Source organism: Cercospora beticola, chromosome 3, assembly GCF_033473495.1.
Source record: "Cercospora beticola chromosome 3, complete sequence".
Lineage (NCBI taxonomy): Eukaryota > Fungi > Ascomycota > Dothideomycetes > Mycosphaerellales > Mycosphaerellaceae > Cercospora > Cercospora beticola.
In genome coordinates this window covers 3304297-3321351 of record NC_088937.1, presented here as the reverse complement: position 1 = coordinate 3321351, position 17055 = coordinate 3304297, and the positions used below count along the sequence as shown (strand labels likewise).

At 51.6% G+C, this 17055-nt stretch overlaps 9 protein-coding genes across 9 annotated transcripts; 5 read left to right on the top strand and 4 right to left on the bottom strand.

Annotated features, from left to right (window-relative positions):
- Nucleotides 1–28: 28 nt before the first annotated feature.
- RHO25_005285 (uncharacterized protein) lies at nt 29–1732 on the bottom strand (the record flags this gene model as incomplete). The annotated part of the gene is made up of 3 exons (XM_023596193.1): nt 29–472; nt 545–579; nt 667–1732. The coding sequence occupies 3 exons, from the start codon at nt 1730–1732 to the stop codon at nt 29–31; spliced, it is 1545 nt and encodes a 514-aa protein (XP_023457306.1).
- Nucleotides 1733–2480: 748 nt separating this feature from the next.
- On the top strand, nt 2481–3128 carry RHO25_005284 (uncharacterized protein; the record flags this gene model as incomplete). Its single annotated transcript, XM_023596192.1, has 1 exon — nt 2481–3128. One exon carries the CDS (start codon nt 2481–2483, stop codon nt 3126–3128), a length of 648 nt encoding a protein of 215 aa, XP_023457307.1.
- Nucleotides 3129–3339: 211 nt separating this feature from the next.
- RHO25_005283 (uncharacterized protein) lies at nt 3340–3900 on the bottom strand (the record flags this gene model as incomplete). The annotated part of the gene is made up of 1 exon (XM_023596191.1): nt 3340–3900. The coding sequence occupies one exon, from the start codon at nt 3898–3900 to the stop codon at nt 3340–3342; it is 561 nt and encodes a 186-aa protein (XP_023456549.1).
- Nucleotides 3901–4817: 917 nt separating this feature from the next.
- On the bottom strand, nt 4818–5519 carry RHO25_005282 (uncharacterized protein; the record flags this gene model as incomplete). Its single annotated transcript, XM_023596190.1, has 1 exon — nt 4818–5519. One exon carries the CDS (start codon nt 5517–5519, stop codon nt 4818–4820), a length of 702 nt encoding a protein of 233 aa, XP_023456548.1.
- Nucleotides 5520–6122: 603 nt separating this feature from the next.
- On the top strand, nt 6123–6653 carry RHO25_005281 (uncharacterized protein; the record flags this gene model as incomplete). Its single annotated transcript, XM_023596189.1, has 1 exon — nt 6123–6653. One exon carries the CDS (start codon nt 6123–6125, stop codon nt 6651–6653), a length of 531 nt encoding a protein of 176 aa, XP_023456557.1.
- A 1350-nt stretch (nt 6654–8003) lies between these two features.
- Nucleotides 8004–9793, top strand: RHO25_005280 (uncharacterized protein; the record flags this gene model as incomplete). The annotated part of the gene is made up of 6 exons (XM_023596188.1): nt 8004–8187; nt 8240–8540; nt 8604–8916; nt 8971–9406; nt 9477–9611; nt 9696–9793. 6 exons carry the CDS (start codon nt 8004–8006, stop codon nt 9791–9793), a joined length of 1467 nt encoding a protein of 488 aa, XP_023456556.1.
- A 555-nt stretch (nt 9794–10348) lies between these two features.
- Nucleotides 10349–12358, bottom strand: RHO25_005279 (uncharacterized protein; the record flags this gene model as incomplete). Its single annotated transcript, XM_023596187.2, has 1 exon — nt 10349–12358. The coding sequence occupies one exon, from the start codon at nt 12356–12358 to the stop codon at nt 10349–10351; it is 2010 nt and encodes a 669-aa protein (XP_023456555.1).
- A 265-nt stretch (nt 12359–12623) lies between these two features.
- On the top strand, nt 12624–13380 carry ANB1 (translation initiation factor eIF5A; the record flags this gene model as incomplete). Its single annotated transcript, XM_023596186.2, has 4 exons — nt 12624–12644; nt 12800–13066; nt 13125–13310; nt 13366–13380. The coding sequence occupies 4 exons, from the start codon at nt 12624–12626 to the stop codon at nt 13378–13380; spliced, it is 489 nt and encodes a 162-aa protein (XP_023456554.1).
- Nucleotides 13381–14069: 689 nt separating this feature from the next.
- Nucleotides 14070–15990, top strand: RHO25_005277 (uncharacterized protein; the record flags this gene model as incomplete). Its single annotated transcript, XM_023596185.2, has 3 exons — nt 14070–14289; nt 14405–14571; nt 14689–15990. The coding sequence occupies 3 exons, from the start codon at nt 14070–14072 to the stop codon at nt 15988–15990; spliced, it is 1689 nt and encodes a 562-aa protein (XP_023456553.1).
- Nucleotides 15991–17055: the final 1065 nt, after the last annotated feature.

Sequence of the window (17055 nt, the reverse complement as noted above, 5' to 3'; positions counted from 1 at the left end):
TCTATGAGTTGAACAGGGCACCTGTCGATCAATTCTTCCCAGGAGCAACGTCCACGGCACTCCTGACCTTGGAGTAGAAGAGGATATATGGTTGCAACTTGCTCCTTCGGAGTTGAGGATAATAAAAGCGCTGAATGTCGTCTGTTGGTAAGACTTCCTCGTCACTCAGCGTCTCAAATCCGTCACCATCCTGTCGCCGCACAGTAGTAACGTAATGGCCTTCCCTAATACCCTTTCCCATATGCGCAACAACAGCGTCCAATCGGTAGATGACATCACTGCCGTCTCCTGTGTATGGACCGAGATTGAGATATTCTTCACAGTCGACTTTGTCCATGAGCTTCTTCGTGGCACCGGTTTTAGTCATGGAGAAGCGCTTTTGCTGCACAATCAAGACTTCTGGTGTCCTGATGAGCTCGAACTTCCTCGTCCGCAGAGGTTCTTCCTCCTCCTCTTCGGCATCAATTCGAGCCTGTTCACAGGCGTCAGTTTCACACCTAATTTCAAGGCCCTCGTTGATTAACTCTTTGCGCACAGCGTTTACAATTGTCTTCTGTCCTTTCGACTGGTCAACAAACACTGAAAGAATACGTGATGACGACCCAACTTCGGTTACATGGTTTTCTCCGCAGTTTTCACACCGCCACCAAGACCATGACAGCATACCGAAGACCTGCTCCACGCTCTCGGGGAGATCGTTGTCAGAGAGCTTGCTGAGATGTTCCAAAAGAAACTGCACATAGTTCAAGGCATCCAATTGTCGGTTGGCACGCATCTCAACGAGGCTTTCTGCACTTGAGCCAGGTGCTGGTTCCTTAGGAATATTCGCAAGCACGGCCTTGTCCAAATCCTTGTACTGGAAATACTCGTTCTTTTTTTGAGGTCTTTCAGTGCTCCAGTAGCGTTGAAACACATCTTGCAATGCACACGTAACGCACTTGTCCAACTTCTTTTTGCAATCGCGGTGCATGTTTCCCAGCAAATGGTAGACGGCCGGCACGTGGAGCAGAGCCTGGAGAGCGGCGTTCCGATAGCAATCAGCACCTGAAGTATTGCGAAGACCTTTCGACTCCCAATTCTTGAGCGTTGTCGGAAATTGACTGGAAATGATGCCTCCTACCACTCCTTCAGGGTTGATGATTTGGCCAGTTCGCCTGTGTTTGCCGTCATATTTCACCAGCGAGGCAATCTGCCTCTCCGTGAGCTTGGCCTTTTTTCGAGGCTTGGAAGGACCAGGAGAATGGGAAGGCGAGCGACGTTTGCTTCCAAGTGGTGAAGACATTTGGGTCCCAGTCTCTTTCTGCTCCGGTGCCTTCGCTTTCGCTGTAGCAGCCAGAAGAGCGTTCTCCTCGCTTAGCTCCGCTAGGAGATCGTCCTTCTCTTCCACCTCTCCTTCTAGGCCCCTGACCTCTCCTTCTAGCTCCCTAACCTTTGCTGAAAGGTCGATGAACATGGTAGCATAATCACTTCTACTGTATTGCTGAGGCTCTTGCTGAAGATCTTGCTGAGGTTCTTGCTGAGGTTCTTGCTGAGGCTGACTTTTACGCACAAATGGCTTCAATCTTTGTCGTCCTGCTATGTCGGTCGCAGCAGCAGTAGTATCGATAGTGGCCGCAGCAGCAGTGTTTGCACGTGCAGCTAATTCGTTGAGGTTCCCAAGTGGCCTGGGGACCAGCCTGGGCGGTTCTTCCACAGGTCCGAACACCCACGATGCCAACCAGCTGAAAACCATCTTGATCGAATGTGCTTTCTTGAAACCGAGATTGTGAATTGTGAAGGAGGTGAAGGAGAATATGACACACGGACAGAAGGCATGAAGGAAAAGAAGAAGACAGAAACACCTAGCTCAAAGAAAGAATTGTCGTCGTCGACCGCATCTGGCACAATCAAACCCAGCAGTGCTGATGCCGGATCTGGGTTTCTTTGTGATGAACACATTGTCGCGTGCGGTGGATTGAGCTGATGTGATTGAGCAATGGGCACAATAGAGATTGAGCGAAGATCTTCCATTGTAGATACTCAGAGACTGTATTGTCGAAAATGGCAGAAGTGGATACAGCGTGCAGTTCTGGAAGACAATAAATGGGAGAAGGGGCGACGTTCATTGCGAAGTTGTGAGGACGATTGAAGACAGAATCGCAAAAGTCGTGGGATGAGACCATCAAGCCAACGTCACTGACGCGGAGCTCTCGACTGCCTCCACCTCACGTATGTAACAACTCCTCAAGAAGCACGCGACCGACTGTCAAGAAGGAGACTGGAACGAATCGTGTCTTTGATACGACATTGATGATCCGATAGCATCCTGTAAAATACCAATCAGATATTGAAGAGCTTATCGCCGAGCTGCAATGAGTCTCCCGGCGTGCTGAGAAGAGCCAGGCTGATATACAGCAAAATATCACAGCTTCTGTCGCGGAGAACTCTTGGGCCCACGAACGCAAGCAGGTCACATCGTGAACCCATTCCACTTAGCTAGCATGACCGCCATCGACCAAAACAGCTCCCGCTGGCGAGCAATCACAGCCCGAGACCCCGAAGCCCACTTCAGTTTCCTCTACGGAGTTCGGACTACAAAGATATACTGCCGCCCAACGTGCACTGCACGGGTGGCTCGCCGAGCTAACGTTGTATACTTCGATACACAAGAGTCGGCAGAAGCTGAAGGCTTCAGACCTTGTGTGAAATGCAAGCCTCACGAATCATTTATTGGCCACAAGGATGAGCTCGTGTTGAAGACACTCGGTCTGATCTGGGACAACAAGAACGATGGTTCCAAGAAACGCAGTATGAAGGGACTAGCAGACGAGTTATCGGTAACGCCTAGCTATCTATGTCGCACTTTCAAGAAGACTATGGGATGCACGCTGAGCGAGTACGTGCAACGATTTGAATCGGAACAAAGCATCGAGAATTTAGTCTCGGCGCAGCAAAGCGGGGGCGCTCGCGCGGGATCTGAATATTCAATACCAAGTACCGCAAGTATTGCGTCCGAACCAAGAGATTACCTAGCTGGAGCAGATGGGAACTCTATCGATGGGGATTGGCTGCTGTCTGACGCTGCAAGTTCATCAACGTGTCCTGGAGAAAAAATTGATCCACAAAACTATGTGGCCATTCCTTGCTGAACTCGATTTCATACCAATGATATCACGAATATGTGGCAAGAGACAAAACTTATTGTACAAGAAGAAAAGACAGGTGGGGAATTGGTTCGAGAATCGTCTTATTGCGCTCAGATTACACTGCGTCTGACAGATGGCCTAGTCACGCCTGCGAGACTTTATGAGGCTGTCATAAATTGCGGGAATCACTCGAGATCATGTCCGTACACCTCCCTTAGGATCCGGATGCCTGGGCCTTTTCAACCGTGACAGTCTTGATGACCTCAACGGTGGTTGTAAGTGGCACGGTGATGACAGAGATAGGTGTGATGACCACCCCGGTGGGCGCAAGAGTTGAAGTCAGAGTCGAAGCCGAAGACAAGTTAGCCGACAACGAGATTCCGGAGCTTATCGACGACGGAGCTGGCGACGAGATGTTGGTTGTGTTGGCAATGAGTGCAGTGGTGTTACCAGAAGGGACAGGGTTGTTAAAGTCTGGTGAACAGACTCCGAACTCAGGTTGACAGCCGACGCCAGCGTAGGCGGCATCGTAGTAAGAGCCACAGTAGCCCCACTGTCCGCAGGCATCACCGAAGAGGCTGTCCTTACAGGTTTGGCCAGTCGTGCCACCACAAAGTCCCCTATCGGAGACCTTGAGGTCTGCGCGAGCATGGATGGAGTGAGTTGAAGCGGCCTCGGAACAGTTGTGGATAGTCGTTGAGTTGAGGAACGGCAGCGCGGCTGCCTGGGCCAGTAGGCCTGCGAAGGCCAGGAAGAGAACCATGATTGGAAACATGATTGCGTGTTGGTTGATGTGTTGATTGGTGTGTAAGTGTGTGATCGTGTGATCGTGTGGTGTTGTGATGTGGTGGTTGCAGCGAGTTGATATTCTCCTGCAAAGTTCGAGGTGTGATTTTTGGTGAGAGAAAGATTTGAAGATCAGCAAGTGCTTATAAGGTATGGATGAAAGTATAGAGCGACTGTGTGGGGCATTGTGTCGAGTTAATCTCCCATCAGCAAGTGAAGAGCTGACAAGGCTTTCGTTCACACAATACACGTGTGTTGTTCACTATTGAGAAGATTGAATAGAGAAGAGCAAACAAGAGCCATTTCGTACTACCACAAAGGATATGCCTACTCTGGGACATGCTGCTTTGTTTATCTGAGACTTGCTCTGTTCTGTGAAAGGAGCTCTTTGAGTGTGTGGAGGTCACCTTGGGTCAATGATCTGCTTGTTCCTCTCTGAACAAAGGGCGGATTCGAGGCTCACGTATGCTCGCAGTGACTTGAAGCTATGCATTCGGTAGAGATAAAGACTCAGGTACCAGAGTGGATAGTTCCATGTGGAAAGTCATCGATTATGGAGAACACCGTCGTGAGGGCAGGCAGCTTGCATATTTCCTTATCATATTCCACCTTACATCAGTTCAAGAGTACTCACACGTAGAACAAGAATTGAAAATTGCTTCTGATCATATACGAGGGTAAGAAACATCAGAGAAGGTAAGTAGAGGCATATGATTAATGTAACCTTGATCCCGAATCTATTGTATGCTACGACAAAGTCAAACGTACCATGAACCTGCCGTCCGGCTACTCATACTCGAACAAAATCCAGCCGCGTACTTCGACTGCTTAATAGCTGTTGCCAAAGCTCGTGAGGTGTGGCTAAGCTGTTCTTCGTTGCCAGAATCATTTGTGCAGTTTTGAAGACTATTCCACAGCAGAAGACTTGTCTTCAGTTGCTGCGCCAGATCCCGATGGAGCTGTAGACTCATCATTGCCGTTCGAGTTGTCCTTGTTGTCATTCCTACCATTTTCACTCACAATCTGTTCAGCAGTATATCGCTTTCGACAAATTGGGCAAGTGTTCCGCTTGATCAACCAAAGACTGACACACTCGTGATGGAACCAGTGCTTGCAAGGAAGTTCGGTTACCTGTTCTTCCTGCTCGACAGCCTCAAAACAGATTGAGCATTGTGCCTCACCATTCTCGTCCATGTCCGAGGCGCCGATGGCTCGCTGTGGGATCGAGTCGATGACGGATTTTGAGAAACCGGTTGGAACATTGTCGTAGAACTCTTCCAGGGATTGAGCAAGACGTTCTACAAACCCTGCCGTAGTGTGTTCGTTGCTCAATCTGGCGAGTTCGTCGTTCAGTATGCCAAGTTCGCGGGCAACACGGCGACGAAGTTTTCGAATCTGTCGCTTGACCAGCATACGATGGAGAGGAGCAAATATGCGTGACGTCGGTGGAGGCAGCCCTCTAAGCTCGTTCTCTCGCGTGATTGCTGTTACTGCCAGAGTAGTGCACCACGCGATGATCGCTTCGAGTGTAGCCTGGTAATCTTCTGGTGCGGCAGGCCGGCCTCCAGGACCGCGCCGCCCGAAGAGACTGTCGTTGTTTCGCTCCATTTTGTGACGAACGTGTAGGAATTTGATGCGTGATTCGAGTCGAGTCGCAGAAGTTCTTTGCTTTTGGCTGAGAGGGAGGAAGAGGTTTCGAAGAGGTTTTGAAGATGCTGTACAGGCACATGAATCCAAAGATATATCCACTGGGCGAGGTCGAACAAGATCTCGACAGAACAAAGTCTTTGTGCTTGGCTCGCGATCAAGAATCACGACAATGCCATTGCTAGAGGCGCAACAAAGAAGCGGCTTGGTGGACGAGCGACACCACCCTCTCCTTGCAAGTACTGGTTCCGGCGTCAATGTATCCTTCGGGTGAGAGTATTCGCGAAAGATCCTGTACGCCAAATCTGCGGTGTAAAACTGCTGTGTGTGAATGAGTGAATGCCATTGTTCCACGTGAATGGACCTCCAACAATTTTAGTGCGAGTGAATGGCGTGAATGACACATGTTTGCTGACCACCATATAAATGGGGACAAACATGCAATGCCGCATGATAGAGTGACATAGCTACGTATACAGCCACGCCCTCTCGACTGATTCCAAAAGCGCAATTTGATCCGATCGACACTAAAGTCACTGATACCAGTACTGCTCGTGTGGAAAGATGGCCACACAAGACAAAGCGATGGACTTGCATTCAATTGAAGTTGATCTGGTTTGCTTCGACAAACTCCGCGCTATCCTGAGGAGTCGGCAGCAAGGAAGCTCTCAGTACTCTGTGCGCGAGGTTTTGGAGACCTTGGAGGCCTGTAAATTGGAGTACGAGAAGGCTTTCATCGAGTATGGAGACCGGCTTTCCAAGACCGACCAACAGTTGCTTCTAGCTGAGCTTGACTCACTCAAAGAATCGATTCGAGTCGAAAGCGAGCCAGAAGTTGCGAGCGCAGATTCGGGGGCGCCGGCTCTAGAGCAGGAGAGGACGATCTCATCTTCGCACGAGGCAAGCTGTATCGACGTTCCTGATCATGACCGCAATGCTGACAATGAAAGCAAAGCCGACGAAAGGCCGGAACATCCTGTAGTGGAGACTGTTGGGGTTGTTGATGTTGGTGTTGGGGAAGAAGGCAAGGACTCTAATTCTCTTACAGCATTGGATGGCATCCAGGCGGAGGGTGTCGGCCCAGCCTTGAGGTAAGGAGCTTCTCAGAGACTGATGATGGTGATGACGATTCTGTATCAATTCTGACCCCATTCACGTCTTCTTGATCATGGAAGTCTGTTCCGATAGCATGCAGTCTTGCAGCGGCGATGGGGATATTTTCTCTGCGTCCGAACCTGTTGCTTAGCAGTGCCTAATCCAAACAAAAAAGAACGTGCGTGCGTTCACTGTATGACAGCTCTTGATCAAGATTCTCGCATATTCTTCCCTTGAGCCAATTACCTTCGTTAATGGGAGATTCGCCGCCCTCTCTGTACTGTTCGTTAGTGTGTAGAGAATTAGACAGTGTACTTCAAAGCCTCGATAGGTCAGCCATCTGCATGCCCGAAGTTCATTGCCCCACAGGCGACATATTGCAACCAATGTTTGCTCCTGTATGTAGTTCTTGCGGATGTTTCTGATTCTGGGCTCAATGATGCGACCTGAAGATCATTGCTGCTATACGCGTCGTCATGACTGGCCATACAGACGACCTGGTCACGGCCGTACTGCTCGACTTTTCCATGATTGCGATCATACTTTCACCTAAGGCGTATTGTGAGAATCAGGCCCGACTGAACGCTTGGACTGAAGACTTCTCTGCCGAAAGAACTGTCTTTCCATTGCCGTTTATGGGCCTGCTTCTTCGCGGTTATCGCCTCATGGCAGCCCCGCAGTGTAGTCTCCAATCTTTGATTGGCATTTCACAGGGTACTACTGGATCATCGTTATCGTATCAGGAGCCTGATCCATTCTTCGTATCCGTTGTTGGAGGTAAGCATGGAGTTTAAGAAGTGCGGAGGAAGTTCTTGCCCGACCGGATAGTCGGCGCTCAACAGCGCAGAAAGCTCGACCAAGCTCGTCTTGGCACCCCACAAGCACGCGCCGAGTCTGCGGAGTTTCTTGGGGAACCGTGTCACTCTCCGCTACCTCAACTGTGTCATCAGCAAAATCAATATTGTAATAGGCTGAATGACCTCACAAACTAGAACCAACTCGCCTCGACCCTAGCCAACGATGTCCCCGACCTAGTCCCACTGGCAATGTGGTCGTCGACCACGCGAGTTGACATGCATTCGCGGGGAAATTGACCGAATCAACGACCCTGTCGCGGACCGGCTTTCCAGACCTGGTCTCGCGATGTGTGCAGGCTCGCCTACGAAGGATCGTGCGGGACGGCTGGCTTGATAGCCGTGCGACCTCAACGACGATGGCGCATGGTGGCGTGCCCATCCGAGGGTTAAGCTTGCCGGTGGTGGGAGTCAAGCATCATACTAAGACCTCTGGTGATTTTCTTGTCTGTTTTTTGTCATCCCATTCCATTGTCACCAAATACTCCGACCTACCATGGGTTCAGTTGACGGCAAAGCCACCTCCGAGCAGCTGGAAGAGAAGGCGGATTCGCACTTGACTGGAACATACATTGGAGATCCCGTGATTGAGAAACGGCTTGTCAGGAAGCTTGACCTGCACATTCTGCCATGGATTTTCCTGCTCTGGCTGCTGGCGTTCATTGATCGCAGCAATATTGGTAGGCGGAGATGAAAATGGCCAAAGAGGCTTCCTGGCTCACAAAGTTCTAGGAAACGCAAAGATCGACGGCCTTGTCGACGACCTGAATCTTACTGGCAACAGGTACAATGTCAGCTTGACAGTGTTCTACATCCTATACGTCCTCATTGATATACCCTCAAATTGGCTCCTCAAGATTGTTGGTGGCGGCAGGTATCTGCCGCTGCTCGCGATAGCATGGGGCATTGTCGGCACCTGCATGGGCGCAGTCAAAAGTTATGCTGGCTTGATAGTATGCCGCATGCTGTTGGGAGCATGCGAAGGCGGAATGTTTGGAGGAATTATTTTGTACTTGAGCATGTTCTACCGCCGGTGAGTATCCTACGAAAATGTCTCGTGGTCGAGAGAGATACTAATGTTCTGCCTTTTGTCTAGACACGAACTCATGTTCCGTCTTGGAGTTTTCTACTGTGCAGCGCCCCTCTCTGGAGCCTTTGGTGGTCTACTGGCGACTGGTCTGGCGCAGATTGAGTACGGCTCCTACAAGAGCTGGCCATGGATCTTCTTTGTTGAAGGTTCAATAACCATACTGGTTGCCATGGTGGCATTCTTCTTCCTACCGAATACACCTAGCACGGCCAAGTTCTTGAGCTCAGAAGAGCAGTATATCGCTGCAAGCATGATTAGTCAGGACCTTGGAGGTTCGACTTCTGCGAAGGTCGACGAAGAACACTTCAACTGGTCAGAGGTGAGATTAGTCTACGTCTGCACACTTTGGCACGAATTACTGACTTTTGAAAAGGTCAAATTTGCGCTGTTGAACGTCAACACGATTTTCATGTCGCTGAATTTCTTCCTCATCCTCGTCCCGATCTACTCGTACTCCCTCTTCCTACCAACGATCATCAAGGGCCTGGGCTACACGAATGTGACAGCACAGCTATTCACCGTGCCACCGAACTTCCTCGCCTTCCTCTCGGTCATCGCCTTCGCTTGGACATCCGATCGAATCAAGATGCGAGGACCACTGATTGGTGTCGGACTTTTGCTTGCAGCTGTCGGGTATATTATGCAGCTCGCAAGTGACGAGAACGCAGTCAAATACGCAGGGACCTTCTTCGTGGCTGTGGGAGCTTTCCCCTGCTCACCACTCGTTTTGGCATGGCTTTCCAACAATCTGGCTCCGCACACCACGAAAGCCACTGGTCTGGGCTTCCAAGTCGCCATCGGAAATTGCGGTATGATTATGTTTCAAGATCCGCCTCGTAAAGCGAGCTGGGCGTGGTGATTAAGGCTGACATGATCCAGGCGCTTTCGTGGCTACATTCACGTACCTAGCCAAAGACGGCCCAGAATACACCACCGGCCACGCCATAAACCTCGGAGCCATCGGATTAAGCATGATTCTGACAATCGGAAACATTTTGTACATTCGTTGGGAGAGTACGTATCACCACCTTGATCTCTGGAAGCTGTTTCAATGGCTATGATCGAAAATCTTAGTGCAGCGCTAACGTGTATATGTAGATTCTGCCCGACAGAGTGGTAGGCGAGAATACAGACTGCAGGGTGTGGCGCCTAGTAGCTTGGGCTACAGACATCCGGATTTCAGGTACACGACATGAGCACGAGGATTGATTTACGAGCATGGGCGTGCTTCACGAGTTGTGGACGCCATGATGTGGCTGCCTCTCTGATGATCGGAGTTATTTCAAGGAGTGGCGGTTTCATACTCGTGCCGGTGGAGATGCCTACAGTGCATGAGGACGCCACCATGGAGGGCTTTTAAGGAAGCGATTGGATGAAATATTTGAATCGGTCTCATCTGCAGTGCAGACGGCACTCCGCGTGGTGACCTGATTTGCTGATGATCTGGCTGCCCGATCCTATCATGTTCAAGGAAGAGAGATTCGAGGCCAGGGATGCATCGTGCGGATTATGTGGATCTCCATAGAAATCAATCAAAGGATGACTGACCACCATATGGACTTTGCTTCCAGAGGTCAAGCCCAATCTTGCGTCAGTCGCTGAAACCTGAAGATGAGCTAGTGTATTCCGCCATGATCACAACTCGGTTTGTGTCTGCTGTTCAGCGCCCTCTTGGACCCACAAGGTGAAAGGAACAAAAATGAAGGAAGCTGCTCGCCACTAATTTCAGACACGGTATGACCAATTGATGTCTACGTATCTATCCCCAACGCATCTCTCAGATCCGTGAAGTGCTCCCTAATGTCATCGGCTAGTTTACCCTCAGTATCCCCAATAATCGTACAAACCAGGGAGTAATTGTTATACAAAAACCTCTCCCGCTTCCTCGCCTCCGCAATGCCTTTGCTAAGTTTCACCAAGAAGGTCTCGTATTCATTCCGCAGTCTGACCAAACTGTTGGAAAGTGGCTCATCGTCGCCCGCTTCACCGCTCAGCGCTAGAATGCCCTGCAGAAAGTTGGCGAAGCGTTGCGTGATCGGGTGAGGCGCTGTAGTTTGTGCTGTGCCAGCTGAGCTGGTCAGGCTAAGCGCTGACCCGGCAGGCTTGCCGGAGAGTGAAGCTGTGGTTTTGCGAATTGAGTCGCAGTGGGCGTCGATGATTTGTTGGAAGCGTGGCCACAGTAGCATGCTGGTGCCGTTGACATAGGTTTCGGCGACTGGGACTTTTCGGCGTTGCAATTCGAAGGCGAAATGTTGAGATAGACGGACGCAGGTCAGCACACCCAGGGCGTCAAAGGAACTTTCAATCAGCTGTTTCGTCAGAGACAGACCGAGGTCGAATGTAGGTTGGAATATTTCATTAAACCTCCGATTATTGGCTTGGAAGGGCTGCTTGTAGAAGAACTCAGTGAGGAATGAGTACTCGGCACAAGCGTTGTCGATCAGAGCCAAGTTCAAAGTTCGAAATGGCACTTCCAGATAGTGCGTGCCTTTGTCATCTTCTGCTGCGAAGGAAGGCAAGGCAGAGTCGTTGCCACTGCGCAAGATGTCTTTTCGACGACCAAGCGAGAATGCATCATGAGGTGCAGCACTCTTGAGGCCTCGCTTCACTCCACTATCAGCTGCAATGGTTTCTGTCTGATCGATGATGTGGACGTTCAGCTTCTCCAGTGCAGTCCTGTATCGCGTGAAGTTGTGCAGATAGTACCAGCGCATAGTGTTGATATATGCTTGGGAGATTTCCTCAGAAAGTTGTGGTTGTTGCCGAGTCAGAAACGCGAACACGTCTTTGTATTTGAGAAAGCTGTTTTGTTGTATGACTTGAGCGTTGATGCTGGGCGACCGAAGGGCCTTGATTTGCGCAACCACGTAATCTCGTATTCGCTCGACTGCTTTTGTAGAGACGTCATTGAGGAATGGTCTGATATCTTGCGCGGCTTTGATATCTTTGCCCTCCTTGAGTTTCGCGTCAATAGCCTTGGACCGCTTCTCGAGCTCCTGCAATGCTTTAAGCCATTGGTCATCCACGGCACCTTCTGTGATCTTCCTAACGACTCCGGGTGGTATGCTGAACGCTTCAACTTCTGGTCCCAGCACTTTTTCTACTGCCTTCCTGTTGTTGAGCTTATTGTTCAATGACATGGAACGGTTCTGTAATGTTTCGATTTCGGCGGATACGGAGGCCAACTCTGCTTGAAAGCTGGTAAGGTAGGACTCGACAGATTTCAGAACTTCATCGCAGGCTACAATGGATTTGTGTAGATCTTCAAATCGCTCCTTCACCTTCTCGACGTCCAGTACCACAGCATGCTCCTTTGCGCCATTGTCTCGAGCAGGCACCGAACCTGTCTGGACACTAGCAAAGTCCTCTAGACTCAAGTCGCCAAATTCGATCTCCGCCGCGGTCGCTTGGTAGTCGTTGCTATCGTCCTCCCCAACATCCTCGATGGACCCCAGAATTCGTGCCAGCACATCTATGGTATCAGACACATCCGGAGACGGTCCTGCTGCAAGCTGACTCTTCAGATTTGTGCCATTGGGTACTCTCGCCGCCGCTGGAAGACTGTCTGTCGATCCTGCGAGCGAGGAGACTGAAAGTGAGGATGATCTCGGTTGAATACCAGGTCGTCGGGGCAGGCTGGTGCTGGGGCCTAGCTGTATGCCACGTCGCGGAACGGGAGACGATGTTCTGTTGGCGGGCGGGGCGGGTGTGGGCTCGCGGGACGAGGAGGAATCGGTGAACCTGTTGAGCCACAAACTCATTCTGCCAGCAGAGGTGCAATCGGTCAGTCCTGCGTTGGACGGAAGTAAGGTGCATGCAAGCTGGCAGCTGGAACCTAACCGCGTCTAGTTCGCGAAGTCACATGCTCATCTGCACGCTTGACACAGCCTATCAGAAATCGCTGCCGCCACTCCGAGCCCCGCGCCGAATCTTGACAGAGGACCCGACGATTTTCAACCTTTGGTCACCCACTTTCCCTCGATTCCCACACACTTATCCAACACCACCGACAATCTCTAGACCAAAATGGCGGACAACGATGCCCAGGTACGTCTGCACCTCCCTATTGCACCGGCCGCCTACGCCGCACCTTCACCGCTGCAGTCGCGGCGGGGCACGCACGAACGCGAAATAGCCGGCTCGCGACCACGAAGCGCTGCACGCACATGCGCAACTTCGAGCTGACCACCGTCTCCACACAGCATGAGCACACCTTCGAGAGCGCCGATGCTGGCTCCTCGGCCACCTTCCCAATGCAGTGCTCTGCTTTGAGGAAGAACGGCCACGTTGTCATCAAGAACCGCCCATGCAAGATCGTCGACATGTCCACCTCCAAGACCGGCAAGCACGGTCACGCCAAGGTCCACTTGGTCGCCATTGATATCTTCACCGGCAAGAAGTTGGAAGATCTGTCTCCATCTACCCACAACATGGACGTGCCAAACGTCAGCCGTCGCGAGTTCCAGCTTGTAAGGAGTAGCAAAAATGATTCAGAGACAGGGATATGTGGCTGACATGAATGTGCAGCTCGACGTCACTGACGATGGCTTCCTCTCCCTCATGTCTGATGATGGTAGCACCAAGGACGACGTCAAGGTCCCAGACGGAGAGGCTGGCGAGAAGATTAACAAGCTCTTCAACGAGGAGGGCAAGGATGTCAACGTCATCATTCTCACTGCCATGGGTGAGGAGGCTTGCATCGATGCCAAGGAGGTCAGTAATCGTGCGCAGATAGCTTGTGAAAGTACAGAACTGACATCCCTCGCAGGCTCCAAAGGGTTAAATGATTGAGAGACCAGAGTTGGAGACGCGCAGCGACCTGTCTGAAATGCACGCGCTGCTGGGATTTGAAAAAGTCAAGCATTACTCACACGTGTTATGTGATGTAGCATGAACGGTGTTGTAAAAGCGAAGAAGATTCGCTAGGGATAGTCGTGCTTTGGCTGAACGCCTTGGCGCTTCGGTCGAACGTATTTATGAGTAGACATGACAATGGACGAGGTCGCTGTGCCTGAACCAAGTGCTCTTATCCCAGTTCCTGCACGTTGTGAAATTGTACCTCGACGTGGTTGTTCTGTGCCTGGAATGCGTGCGCTGTCATGTCCTCCACTTTTCCGAACGGAAATTCCAGGAAAACTTGCCGACTTCAGCTTCGCACCAACGTCAAAGTGAACGATGCAGACAACGGGCGACAGACCCGACAGCTGTGATTAGAAAGCGACTTGAAAGGCGAATTCGTCCAGAGACCAAATTCCGGTGGCGCACAAAATGAAAATGCTGCAGCAGACACGATCTGCTAAGTTTCTGCACGGAGCTTCTGGTCGGTCGTGCCTGCCATAACAAAAGCAGTACTTTCTTCAAGGGACCCACGAACCGAGACAAGCAAAGCAACTGCAAGCACCACTTCCGACACCAAGAAATTACGCGCGGCACCTCAACCAGGCATTGCTGCAATCAACTCGTTCTTGCGACATGTCTCAACGACATCATCGCCACAACCGACCCTCCTGCTCTCAAGACAACTGCGGATCCCGCCGCTTCCACGTCGGCGACGATGGCTTCACATATTGCGATCAAGGGCATCAACAAGATGCTGGACTGGTCGTGAGTCAGGACACAGGAGAGCTGATTATCGAGGGAAGAAGGACGAGGAGGAAGGCCGACAGTGATGCCGAGAGCGGTATCACGAGGGGTAAGTGTAGCATTCATCCAATGCCACCTTTTCACATGAAATGATACTTTCCCCTCATTAGGCAAAATGAAGATAACCTAGCTGCAAGGTACAGATCGAGCTGACACTTTTCTAGTCTCCGGTTTCACTGGCACCAAAGCATTCGAGCACTACCTGCTTTGCATACAGCTGATTCTACGAAAACAACTTCGATGGCTGATCGACGTCAGAAAACTGCCCGCAGAGCTGGAGACGGTGGTAAGAGACCTCTTCGCTCTGCGACTACAAAAGTTAGAGCACAAGGTAAGACAAGTCACACCGCTCGTTGTACGCTGTGCAAGGGCTCTGTGAACGGGAAGCTGCAGCTTCAAAGTGGAAGCATACATGGAAGAATTTGGCTCAGTGCCTGACATGCTGCAGGTCTCGAACGATCACGACATCGACACAGACGCACAGTCCTCACGCATGTTCAGCTCACAGTCAGAAGGTGAGTCCGGGACCGACGCTGATACCGTAACATCACGCCGAAGCGCAGTCTTGCGCAAGCAACCACAAAACCCAAAACTCACCGAGCTTTTGTCTCTGATCTATGTCGGTATACTGCTGTTGAGAATACCCATGACCGCTGCAGATATGCATAAGTGGGTCAATGATGGCGATCTGCTCTACTATCGAGCTGCACGAGAAGTTCCGCTCTCAATGCGGGATCGTCTACCAGGGCATCTGCAGGAACCACTGGAGCCGCAGGACCTACTACGCTCAGAGAGTGTTCATCGTAGGGTTCTTGATTTATTGACAAGTCTCGATGCGGACTTTGGCATGCAAGCGCCGCCACTGAACCACCCATTGGTGCTGTATCGTTGGGTAAAGGCTCTGCAATTGCCGCTCGAGGTCTATGTCATTGTGCAGCGACTGGCTCGGCTCCTCCAGCTCGACTTTCGGTATAGTGTTGATGCGAAGGCGTGGTCGAGTGTCAGCCTTCGATATCCAGAGGTGCGATTGATGGCGTTGGTCGTCATCGCGACCAAGTTATTGTTCCCTTTCGATGATGCGAACCGGTATCCTACGTCCGCAAGCGACGCGAGCGCGCTTAGGATGGATTGGGATGCATGGCAGCAGGTTCAACAGTTTGGAAGCGATGCGAACGATGACAACGGCCACGGGAGTTCCATCGTGTTGCGAGATGAGTCCAGCCACCTCACCTATCAGGACGCCTTTACCATGACGGAGTCACAAAGTCTGGATCTGGCAGATGACCGTTTGGACGAATATCTCGACTGGTACGAGGGCAATATCGCTTCGGAGGAAATCCGTGAGCGAGGACGAGCTGGTCGCGACGCAGAGTTCCGGAGGACGTTGTTCAGAATGTTTCCAGCGCACAACGAGCGCGAAGGAGAGTCCAAAGAACCACGTGCGTGGGCCGAGATTACCGATGCTGGCACCACTTCGGCGGAGAAAGTGATCCAGGTCCAAGCAGCACTCCGTCCACAGCGCATAGTCGCGGAACAGCAAGCCGATGATGTGCCACGCACAGGCAGCTCGTATATTCAGTACAGAGCAGTGGAAGAACTGGATGGTGCCACCAAGACCTTCCATGAAAAGGCCGCCCAATTGGCCGGGTACCCACTGCACGGCCTGCTGAGGGCAGTGTTTGCGATCGAGCGCAGACTGCTCCTACTCGAGAAGGACCTGAAGAAGCAACAAGACCAGGAAGAATCATGAATGTCATCTTGAAGGCGAGGCTTCCTCAGATGTGTGGTAGCAGCAAAACCTCTCATCGACTTCTCGCCGTGTGTATGGCCTTGTGTTTCCCCATGTCTCTGATATCTCCACAGCTTGGGCATGCCACGCGCACTGGTGTGCAAAGCTTCCACCGCTTCTTTAGCAGCGTGGCCGATCCTGCTCCTGCGGCCATCTTTCAATGAACCCTCCTGCCACCGCCTTATGTCGCCATGGTTCAGAGTGGGCCATCAACGGGCGATCCATGCTGTTACAGAGTGCTCCTCGCGTCTTCACCAAACGAGGATTTTTTCGCCAATCAACGACATTTGGAATGGAGCCATGAAATTGGGCGAACGGGAATCGTGTAAAGCGTGCAGCGCAATGCCAAAATCGGAAAATTCGAGAGGCAGGCTGTGCTAGCGCTGTGGAAGAGGTTTCCATGCTCTCGTGATGATGAGAGCCGGGCGTCGCATACAGCCTTGTTCAATCTCGCCATTGAGTTCACATCCATGGCAAGCGCGCAACGTCCTTGCTTGCCGCGAACGGAAGGAAACGGCTTGCGGCTCTCTTTCTCACCAATCCAGGGCATAGGGCAGCAGTCCAAAGTCGTCCCGACAAATTCGATTTCGCGCAAAACGGCGGACTGGGTGGTCGCGCTGGCGGCCACTTCTCCCGCGCTCGTCTATTAATCTGCAAACCATGCTAGTCGTGGATCGCGCATCGCAGGCCGAAGTCGCCGCGATCCCATGTCACCGCGCGCTTCGAGTGACAGCGCATGGCCTGCCAGGTAGGTCCTGGCCAGACCCTAGGTGCAAACAACCACTGGGCGGCCGCCGGCGAGGCGGACAGCACGCGAAGCACCAGGACCAGGAGTGCTTCGAGATTCGAGCTCGGCTCGCTCGGCCGGGAGAGGATGAATAGAGATTATTGTCTATAGCAGAGCTCGTCCGGTTCTGTCATCAGGCGGTTGAAATCGTCACTTTACTGCACCCATTCGAGACGGTGGCAGGACGCAGTGCATATAGAGTAGCAAGCTAGCCGACCAGTGACGGAGGAGAGCGGGTG